At 36.7% G+C, this 11,782-nt stretch overlaps 1 protein-coding gene across 1 annotated transcript; it reads right to left on the reverse strand.

Moving 5' to 3' along the window:
* Positions 1-417: 417 nt before the first annotated feature.
* LOC311090375 (calpain-1 catalytic subunit-like) lies at positions 418-9,233 on the reverse strand (the record flags this gene model as incomplete). Its single annotated transcript, XM_084125634.1, has 12 exons — positions 418-780; positions 904-915; positions 1,014-1,177; positions 1,669-1,829; positions 1,904-1,978; positions 4,332-4,417; positions 5,468-5,542; positions 5,807-5,981; positions 6,789-6,922; positions 7,348-7,466; positions 7,619-7,691; positions 8,994-9,233. The coding sequence occupies 12 exons, from the start codon at positions 9,231-9,233 to the stop codon at positions 550-552; spliced, it is 1,545 nt and encodes a 514-aa protein (XP_083981760.1). The 3' UTR covers positions 418-549.
* Positions 9,234-11,782: the final 2,549 nt, after the last annotated feature.

Genomic DNA, 11,782 nt, shown 5'->3' on the forward strand with positions numbered 1-11,782 from the left:
AAATAACTAGTTTTATGGATTTGGAGCAGTTTAGCTGAAAAAACTCGCAGCCGCACCAGCGGTTAATCAGTCTTATAGCATAGCAAATATTTAAATTTTAATCAGACATTTGAAATAATACATGGAAAAATAATTGTATGATAAACAGTTTTTTTGTGTGTGTGTTGGATCTTTTGTGACTATAAGATTTATTTATATATATATATATATATATATATATATTTCTTTATTTTTTTTGAGGGCATGATGGGCAATCACTGAAATGGCAATTACAAGGTGTCATTATGTTACTGACTGATCTGACCCAAACACAACATTACAACATGACAGAAAATCAAAAACCTTACACATAAACAACAATAAATGTGACTAATAACATTAATTTCCCAGCTCACAAATTCAGATATTACATTAAATAACAATAGTTTGAGAGAAACATTAATGCTTGTAAACAACAAAAATCCCCAAGGAATATAGCACTGATTTATAAAACTGCCAGTACTGCAGTCATGTCTTTTCATTTATCTGGAGTCTCACTGATAGGTCATCTCATACAGTCATCTCAGGTTTCTTATTTCTCTTATGGGATTCACTCTTTGTGAAGATAGACAATGTGAATTTTGCACACTCTTTAGGATTGAAAGTGGCCGGTACAATGAGATACTCTCCTGGATCAAGCTTGAAGAATCTCATCACATGTCTTGTATCTATGAAGTTCCCACTACCTTCAATGGGACGTTTGCGGTAGAAGAACTTGTCGGGGAGCTTCACATTTTTCATCTAAAGGAGAAATAAATATAAACTTGTATTCAAGCAACCAGGTTATTTTGTAAATATCATGTAATTTATGCAGTTTAAAAGCAAAGTTTTACACTTTTAAACTTGAATTATATTTGTACTTGCATCTGGTGGAATCTGTTGAATTAGAAAATAGAATAGCACACCATTAATAAGTGGAAACCAAAATTACTGTATTTTCTGTGACTCCAATAGAGTTATTTGTTAATACTGACCGCAAAAACACTGAAGCCGATGGCATAGTTACAAACTTCACTTCTGTTTCTCTTCTCATGGTTCTGCATGAGGGACACCAGTATGTTTTCAGGGCACTGACCACTGCATTCCTTATCAAGCTCCTCAATCCTCACCCGAAACTGAGGGTTTGTCCAGAAAGAGTCTACAAGACATCCACTGAATCAGATCTCTGAGGTACAGTACATGCAGTTGGTACACACACTGTATACACTGACAGTCACACACACACACACACACACACACACACACACACACACACACAGACAGAGAGAGGTGTAAAGTCCAGGGGTCAGAAAGTAAAAGTACTGTTATATGTTTATTCCACCCATGAACTCAGCCAGCTGATTTCACTAATTAGTTGTATCTCCTGGCTGAAAAACTGCTAATTAGAAAATCCAGGTGATTGGAACAAAATACTGAGGAGGACTTTTACTTTCTGAACCTGGACTTTACACCTCTGGACGGACGGACGGACGGACGGACGCACGCACGCACACACACGGCCAATATTATGCATAGACACCCAAGAAGCATGTTGCATGCTTTATGTCATATTTCTTTTCATGCATGCTAGTATGTAATTGTATGAAATGCTCACATGCCACTCTCTCTCATTATATATTTATGAGCAACCTTTATTATTGAGGCAGCCACCAGCTGTAGTCCCATTAACCCAGCTGTCTTTGTAACATGTGGAAGTCCATCTGCATTCAGAGGAACTGTCCAGAAAATCAGGACTGAGGCCACAAATATCAATGTCTTCGAAGTTTTTGGTGAAGTCCTCCATTGACATCCTGCAGTAAAATAGGAGTTACTGAAAACATTTGATTCATTAATGCTAGAGATCATATCTGAAGTTAATGCTCACCAGAACTCTCCGTCATCGGCCAAAGAACGACACCTGGATTGCTCATCCTCACTCACTTTGTACCACAACGATGAGCTAAAGTTATGCAAAAGCATATATTAAAATATTGCATGGGGTTATGCTAACTAAGAAACTAACAGCAGCAAATAAAGAGAAAAAAAAAGCAGATATACTTTTGAACTGAATGTACAAGCTTCTGTTGTAATTAGTATTTCTCTAAAAGGGCATAGTTGAATTTTAAATGGCACAGATATATATATATAAGATACCAAAAAGGATGGAAATAAAGTTAGCAATTGTACCTTAGACTCAATTTAAAGACCATTTTAATATTGTTTAACCATCTTTTTATATGTTATTTAAAAGATTTCTCATTTTAACAGACTGGAATGTTTTAAAGTGACCATAGCACAAAACATCAGAATTCATTAACTCTTTTTAAAAGTAATTGATGTTTGTGCTTTGTTCCCCACCCAAATGACGTAATTTCCCGGAAGATGATGTCTCAAAAAAACTGGCTTTTTTAAAAAAAAAAGGTATATTCTATAACAAAAGACTGACTAAAGGCAACAAAAGCTCATTCATTCAAAATATCCTTCAGTGAATGAGAGTTAGCAGTGACCGTTGATTTTACTCATGCAAATTAAAAATCAACAGCACTTGACAACCTCCAACGATGTTAGTGTGAACATTCCTTAAAGGTGCTGTATGTAGCTTTTTTTACCAAAACGAATCCTTTTTTTATTGCCTGTGTGTGAAGGGGTTGTAATCTCACATTAAAATTATCCACTTTGCGGGTTTTGCTATTACCTCTGAAAGCAAGTATTCTTATTTTTATGTGAAGGTCCCAGGTCGGATTTACCGCCAGTGACGTCACCTGCATGCGCGCTCCGAGCCTCTCGACTCGTCTAGCCTTGACTTTGCACTCAACAGCGACGAAACTGCAACTTATGACATGGACTTATGACTTATGCACCTTATGACATGTCTGATAACACTAAGAAACGACCTGCGCCCAGCAAAACACCGACTCCAACACAAACTCCACATATTGATAAAAAAAAGAAAGTTTTTTTCTGCTAAAGCTCGTAAGGCCAGACGTGAATCGGATGAACTTCGGGTAAAAAACACGGATCAACATCGGCAGGGCATTTGAATCATGGAGAAACCTTATCTACAAACCTAGAATGTACATTTCCTGAAGAAAATGTGAAGTAGTGCTTGCAGTGGCAAAATTCGGCACGGTTGATAGGGTTCCATACTTACCATGGTACGAGCATGGAGCATTAGTTCAATGTCAAGCTGATAAAAGTAGCCTATTATTGTAACGTTGCGGTGGGAGTTTACCTGAGTTTCCAGCATGTTGTGGGATGCTTTGTGTGTTGCGTCTCAGTCTGGCCGGTACCCACAGTGCTCGCTCATAAATTCGAGCACGCGTGAGAGCACGCGCTTGTAAACGTATTGGTTGCAATCTGAAACATCACCACTAGAGGTCGCTGAAAACTACATACAGCTCCTTTAACAAGTCTAGACAAGATTTTAAACTAAAAACAGAAAACGTTTTGGCCGTTTATTTACATGACAACAGCGTTTTGTGGGGCCTGTGCAAGTTTTTGAAAACGATAATGTTATCATTTCTGTGTAAAGTACACTGTGTAAACGCTAATTTGTGAAAACGGTGACGTCATGCGGATGTGTATTATGTTCAGTCTATAGGCGTGTAGTGTTTCTTTACAAAGTGACAGCGCCACCTACTGGCCTGGCATGAATAATACAGCGATTTTAATCGTTTTTGCGGATGTGTGTGAATGATAACACTTTTGACAACATTGTTGTCGTTTAAACGTACCCTAAGATTAAAAAAGCCCTGCACACTCTAACAATTAAAGAAAACTGACAATTGCAAGATACAACCACTTCAATGAAAAAACGGCAAACGCTTTGGTCACATGCAACCTTCCTCATTGCCTAATAGACAATTCTCAGTGCAGGAGCCATCTTAACATAAGGTTTTGGTTATTCTTCAGATATTCAAGGAATTACCCCAAAAATATATGTATACAATTAATCACCAATTGCTATCATTTTGATTGAAGAAAAAAAAAAGTAGTGGTATAATTTCAGATGAATTATTCAAATGTCGATGTTTTGATTAAAAAAAAAAAAACTAGAAAAAAATAATGTTATTCAGCTTGGTGAGCTTAATATTTTATCTAATATACTGATGATGGGGACAAAATTACTTTTAAAGATTTACAGTTTGAAAGCTAACAAGCCTACTGAAAAAAAGATATTTAGCACACTAACAACTTAATACAACTCTCAAACCTGTTAAGATTTTTTTTAATAGTCATCTAGTGGTACAAAGCAAGAATGACGCTTGATCAGTGTTGTGATTAATGAACCTATAATTTCATATGACTCTTACTTGTCACTCCAGTCACCGGTCCACTCGTGTTCTCCCCAAGGGTTCAACACTCTCACCAGCTGAACTGGTTTCCCTTGGCATGTTACCTGTAGAATACAACATGACATGACACTTTAAATGCAAAAATACAGAATATGCCATTTGCCATTTCACCAGGGATATTGTGAAATAACCTATTTACCTCAGGACTGAATTGGCTAAACACAATGCTTCAAGTTACATAAAGTACAAAACATTATTTCAAGAAACTTCTCTTGAAAAAAATCACAGGTTCGACGTAAGACATACAGGAGTGAATGCAAACTAAACAAAGGACATACCAAAGTGTGGAGCTCATATGCTGAAAACATCTGAATGTTTAGTAAATAAATACTGGTGTACACAATAACAAAAACGGTTCATATGAGAACAAAACAAGAATTGTTGTAGTAGTTCAGGGTTGCCCGTCCTGTTCCTATAGTATAGATCAAACCTGCAGAGTTCAGATCAAACCCTGATCCAACACACCCATCTGTAATTATCAAGCGCTCCTGAAGATCTACAGGGTGGGCCATTATGGATACACCGTAATAACATGGGAATGGTTGGTGATATTAAAGTCCTGTTTGTGGCACATTAGTATATATTAGTACACACCACCCATCTTGAGGAGTTTGCCCCCTCACATATACTAATGTGCCACAAACAGGACTTTAATATCACCAACCATTCCCATGTTATTACGGTGTATCCATATAAATGGCCCACCCTGTACAATAGCTGGTTCTGTTGTGAACTTTGCAGGACGATAGATCTCCAGGAACAGGATTTGGCACCCCTGTTGTAGTTAAACACCTGTCTTTCTATAAAAATCAACCTCAGGCTTATTGAACATTTTCCCAGGTGGTTACATGTGAAGACAGGTCCCAGAACAGAGCCTTGAGAGCACTCCCTGGAATGCAACACAAAGTTAAAGTGCAGCAGGTTTAAAACTAAATGGCCTGGAAATGATGCAATGTAAAAAGTGATGCTACTATGGAGAACAAATTCAGAAGATCTATCTATCTATCTATCTATCTGTCTGTCTGTCTGTCTGTCTGTCTGTCTGTCTAATCTAATGGCACTGTGATCTGACATTTGATTCTGTGAAGACTTACCTTGTAAACCCCCGTCACTGTATATGCATGGCCTTGAACAATGCCATTGGGTAATACTGTGTTTGCAGATGTTTTCTGATATGGTATGAAAAACAGACATATTGAATCAATAATGGTGCCTGGTGAGATATGTATCAGGAAATAGGAAAAGATTGTTTTATGTACAGCTAAAGCTCTACATTGCTTCCTACATCTTACATTTTAGAAATGTTCACTAGTTTGTATTTATTTGAACATTGAAATCTTTAATGCAAAATACTTCAGTGACAGTGTCTTAGATAGGTATGGTGATAACATCTGTCACGGTAATGAAAGGACAAGCCTGAGGTCACTGCTTACCCCCTCAAAGGTGCTACAGGCCATCAGAGCCTTTGCTTTTGCTGCACGGTTCATCAGGCTCCACAAATCAACAGATGTTTTTGCTGTTTCAAAGTGCACGTGGATGCCACCAGTGAAGTCCAACAGAGCCTCAGATACAAGACCAGCCTGCATGTCAGAATAGGAGCCGCACACCCTGTAAAAGTCATTCTACGTTTCAGTACAGTGAACCAACAAGCCTTTAATGATTGATTATGTGGGATTATTAAAATAGCCCAGGGTTGTCCAAACCTGCTCCTGGAGGGCCACTGTCCTGCCGAGTTCAGCTCAAACCACAGTTAAACACACCAGCTAATCAATGTCTAACTAGGCCTACTAGAAACTTCCAGGCAGGAGCTTAACTCTGCAGGACAGTGGCCATCCAGGACCGGGTTTGGACTGTTATTATTGTGACAATGTCCAATACTTCTATCTGTAAAGCAACTTCCGAACCAGGGTACATACACAACATAAAAAGGGCCAAAATCTCTTGTAATTATGGTTAAATAATATTTGGTAGCACTTTAAGGTAACACTTTATTTTATAGTGTCCTTATTACATATGTTACATGTATTTACCATAGTAATAACAGTAAATTATGCATAATTACATGCAACCAAATCCTAATCCTAACCCTATACTAAGTACATGTATTTGCTTAATATTACTCAGTACTTAAATGTATAATTACACTGTAACAATGACACCTTAAAATAAAGTGTAACCAACATTATATACAGTCTTGTTCCCCATGTACATACATACTTATTATAGCAATTACAATAACTGGGTAATAACTAGGTACTAACCCTGAACCTACCCCTAAACTTAACCTTTACCCATGTAGTTACCGCGCTGTCTCGGGTAAGTACACTGTAAGTACACATAATGTAAAATCAAGTGTTCAATAAACAAACATGCTTTTATACTATGAAAGAGGAATCATTTTAAGAGTAAACCTACTTGGCATAAGCTTTCTCCAGCAAGGCAGGCCAAAACTCATTAGATGTTTTTGAATGAACAAAAATGAGTTTGCCATCGATTGTTGGCAGTTTGTCATCAATGACAACATCAATCCATTCCCCAAACCTCCAGAACTATATGAATAAAGAAGAAGGTTTAAAGGGATAGTTCACCCAAAAATGAAAATTATGTCATCATTTACTCACCCTGGTGTTGTTCCAATCCTGTATGAGTTTCGTTCTTCTGTTGAACACAAAAGAGGATATTTTGAAGAATGTCTGTAACCAAACAGTTTCTGGTCCCCATTGACTTCCATAGTATTTTTTTTTTTTTATACTATGGAAGTCAATGGGGACCAGAAACTGTTTGGTTACCGACATTCTTCAAAATATCTTCTTTTGTGTTCAACAGAAGAACGAAACTCATACAGGTTTGGAACAACACCAGGGTGAGTAAATGATGACAGAATTCTCATTTTTGGGTGAACTATCCCTTTAAGGACTGATCATTTGATTTCAGAAAATGTTTTGGTTATTTTAAAAAATACCAAAGAACTCACTCTAAAGCGAAATATCCCTGCATAATCTTGACCAAATGACTGGCCAACTGGCATGACCTGGTCCATGACATCGTCCTGAGAGGTTAAAGCTCCAACTGAAGCAAGAAACCAGCAGTCTCCTAAGGTAAAAGCACAAACATTAGCATAAATAGATCTTTCATTGAGTTAACAAAAGGCAAAATAAAGAGTTATGCAATTTACTGCATAGATAGAATATCATTCAAAACCAACACCTACTGGAGTATGTAAATAAACACAGATATAAATATACCTAAATAAGATCCTTGGGAATAGTCAAACCTGGAAACCCCCTTAACAATGAGTTGAGGGTCTGCCACTATTTCCTAGAGAGAGAGATTAATTAAATTAATACATTATACAATGAAATTTGCCCTAAGGATTTGGGAACAACAGAAGACATTTACACTTTTATAATGTATTTTGAATCTGCTTTCAAGACACTTAAAGGCACTGTATGCCTCTAGAGCAGGGGTGCCCAACCCTGCTCCTGCCGATCGACTGTCCTGCAGAGTTTATCTCCAACCCTAATCAAACACACCTGAAGCAACCAATAAGGTCTTCAGGATCACATGAAAATTAAAGGCAGGTGTGTTTGATTAGGGTTGGAGCTGAACTGTGCAGGACAGTCGATCGGCAGGAGCAGGGTTGGGCACCCCTGCTCTAGAGCAGTGGTTCCCAAACCTGTCCTGCCGGCACCTCAACACTGCACGTTTTCTTTGTCTCCCTAATCAAACACACCTGATTCAGCTCATTATCACATGGGTTAATGAGCTGATGAGTTGAATCAGGTGTGTTTAATTAGGGAGACAAAGAAAATGTGCAGTGTTGGGGTGCCGGCAGGACAGGTTTGGGAACCACTGCTCTAGAGGTTCCTTTTTTAAAACAATAACAAAGGCGTAGCTTGATGATGCCGTGACTGATTGTAGAATCATGGGAGTTGTCATCACCTCCACAGCCGATGGAAAGCAATCCGATGGGACTAATGATTGAGCTATTGTGTTAATTTTATTAACGTTACTGTGGTATGAAGCAGGGCGGGGCCGAGAGCCGTGGGACATTTTACCTTGCTGTTTTTATTAAAATTATTAAACACTAACCGTGTTGAACTATATAACAATGATTAGTTTTCTGTCAATAAAAGTATCCAAACAGTTGCTTACCTATCTAATAAAACACATAATATATTAAAGCATAATAATTATTAAACCCATAACAAAATATACATATTATAAACAATAAAAGCTTCTTACCGGTAACATGGATATGTCATTGACAGACGACATACCTGATTTCTCGTGATTTAAAAATTGTTGGAAACATTTGTGATCATGCAAGTGCATGTCAACAAAATATATAACATTGTTTTAGTCGTTTTGGACATTTTAATCCAAGAATCTTACATATTGTGCCTTTAAGATGTCTTGCCACAATTGTAAATAAAAATATGTTGGGAAATGTTACAGATAAACCTGTTCTTACAAGCCCTAAGAGACATTTTGCAACAATTGGTGATGACGGGTAATATTCAACAAGTTCTTTAAGATCCGTTCAAACAATAATGTATATATATGCTTCTTGAAAGTTTCTGAAGGTCTGAAGATGGAAAGTCAATACAGGTAACTTACTGATGGCCTCAACCATTTGATTTGTTCCATATCCAATCCAAGTTTCTTCTTTGGGTCAATGGAGCTGCTGTCTGAAGGGAACTTCTCATCAACATATTTACTTTTATTGGTGAAGCAGCTCTTCTTCAACTCCTGGTAGTCCTGATCCAAGAATTTCAAAGGGACTTCAAGAGTGCCAGTTTTATCTCTTGTGGGCTGTTTTTTATCCCCGGGTATTCTGTTCACACGAGGTGGTGGCATTTTTACAGCTGTAAAAGTCAGATTTTTAGGAAACAATGTAAAGAAAAACAGATAAAAGTGTCACATCTGGCATCTGTTACTGGTGAGATGACACAACACTATGCTATACTAGGTTTTGTTTCCAAAGACTTATAAGAGATAAGAGACTCTAGGCTTATAGACCTGTTTGGGAGTAAAATTTCTCTTTTGGAAGACACATCTTGATAGCTTTTAAGAGACTTACAATATAATTAGTGATTAAACTCAGTTTTTAAGATATAAAGGATATACTTCACCTTCAAGGATAACAACTCACCTAATTGAGCAGTTTTCTCTTACAAGGTTTGACCGATTCTCTTTGTTCTTCCCTAGGCTCTGGAATTCTGTGCTCAGACCGAATGATGTTTTCAGGAAGGGTGTAGAGCAGTGTGTAGGTTTGGTTTTGCTCAGGGACACTATTGCGTGAACTTATAAAAAGCTTTCAATTTCCTCCCACCTGTGCAGTTACGTAACAGTTCCACCATATATAGCCTTAACTCAAAAAAATTTAATATGCAAATAAATGCGGAAAGCGCTCAAGAACTTCAAATGTCTTTTTAAGGTTGTTGCTAAGCCAATTAATGTTTTGACTGAAAGGTTAGTGTGTTAGATTGGTTGATACAATCACAAAGGGACACACAATAATGACCATAATTATGAACAGTAACTTTGTGGCATCGGTCTAACAACAAACTATATAAAATTTAGACTTCATCTATAGAAATACACCTAATGTTAGACAGTAACATTCCAATCTTTTTTTTTTTCTTTTAGGTGGGGCAATTATAATTCAGCAGAATAGAATGCTTATTGTTGTGTCCTGCTGGAACAGGCAAGCCCTTTTCCATTTAGCGTCTCTGACATGATCATTTCATTCTAAAAGAACAATGAATCAATACTATAGTCATATAACTGAAACTTTGCCCGAATTACTTTGATGTGGAACATCACACTGATGTATATAATAGAATATTTAAACTTTTAGAGGAACCACTTAAAACAGTTTTGTTCAATTAGAGCTACAAGTCCAGGAAAACACATATACCTTTACTAGTTTTGATATCATTTTTTTAATAAGTCAAATTCAGATTCATTGGTAGGCTACTTATCCTCAATGTATTAGGCTATATTGCACATTAAAGGGAAGGCCGCCGAGTCATGTATTTTGGTTTGAATATAAAACACAGTTTTATATATAAAAAAGCCCCTTTGATATGGGACGCAGCTGTAATTAGCAACAATTTGTTAATATTGTAACTGTCACGTTTTCATGGACTTTGTTTGTTTTCTTCGTCATTAGTTTCATCATCATCATTAGTTCAGTTCTGTCACCTGTGTTTAGTTAATTAGTCAATCTTCATCATCACCGTCACCTATTATCATCTGTGTATTTAAGTTCTCCCTTTTCACTCTTTAGTTGTCGGTCAATGTTTGTGTTAGCACTCTGTCTGTGCATGCACAGTATTCTTCAGTTTAAATAAATATTGAGTATTTTGGATCTTTGCCTGGAACAACTTCTTCTACCTTGAGACGTTACAGTAACAATAGGCCTACATTTTGTTACTTTAATTTTCAAAATAACCAGTGGTGGAATGTAAGGAACTACATACAAATGTGAAGTACTTTTTTCACACACAGGACAGCAACACTACAAAATTATGTTATTTTACAATATGATGCATTATTTTACATTAAACTACACAAAAGTACATAGTTTAAATGCATCAACCTTGAAAATATTCAGAAGTAAAATGCAACATACACAGTAATGCAGTAGCAATATAAATGCGAAACCATCATAAAAACCCTGACAAGGAGTTTTTTTTTCCTGCAGAATACATACCTTTACTTTTACTCTTGATACCTTAAGTTTATTAGAGTATGCAAGATAATTTTGCTTAAATAAGGTTTGAAATATATGACTAGTAGTTTTCCCCCCTATGCGGTATTAGTTGTTTATTAAAAGTACTTTAGCTTAATAAAGTATCTCAATATTTATTCCATGAGTCAGCCCTGCAAACCTGTTGGTAGACAACTTAGTGGATAGTGGAAATATGCACTTACATTCTGGAGACCCTTACCAGGGTCTCTATTGTGGTAGCCCATCCCGGTCCAGCAGCACACCAGGGTCTCCTGCTCAGCTGAATAAAAGTCTACATCATTTTTTTCTTATTTTATGTACTGTAAATTTAAATGCATGTTGATTTTGATATGTTTAACACATGTTGGAAAAAGTACTTATGTAACCTATAACAAATTATTTTAATTTACCAATTTTAATAAAAAAAAAAAACAGGTAGCCTATAGAAGAATTTGTTTCATGTAGAAATGATGACTGTCATTACAAAAATAAACAAAAAAAATCCAGAGCAATGAATTCTCTTTTATTTATACATTTCTGTCAGGTCCATTAAGTCAAGAACACACAGACAATAAAAATAAAGTATTTTTATTGAATAGATTGCAGGAACAAGTTGATGTTCCTGAATTGAAATTTGGCGGTATGGCTCTGTTCAGGGAGTCCTCTGACC

The sequence above is a fragment of the Abramis brama genome, assembly GCF_963993115.1.
Source record: "Abramis brama genome assembly, chromosome: 10".
In the NCBI taxonomy this organism is placed as follows: Eukaryota; Metazoa; Chordata; class Actinopteri; order Cypriniformes; family Leuciscidae; genus Abramis; species Abramis brama.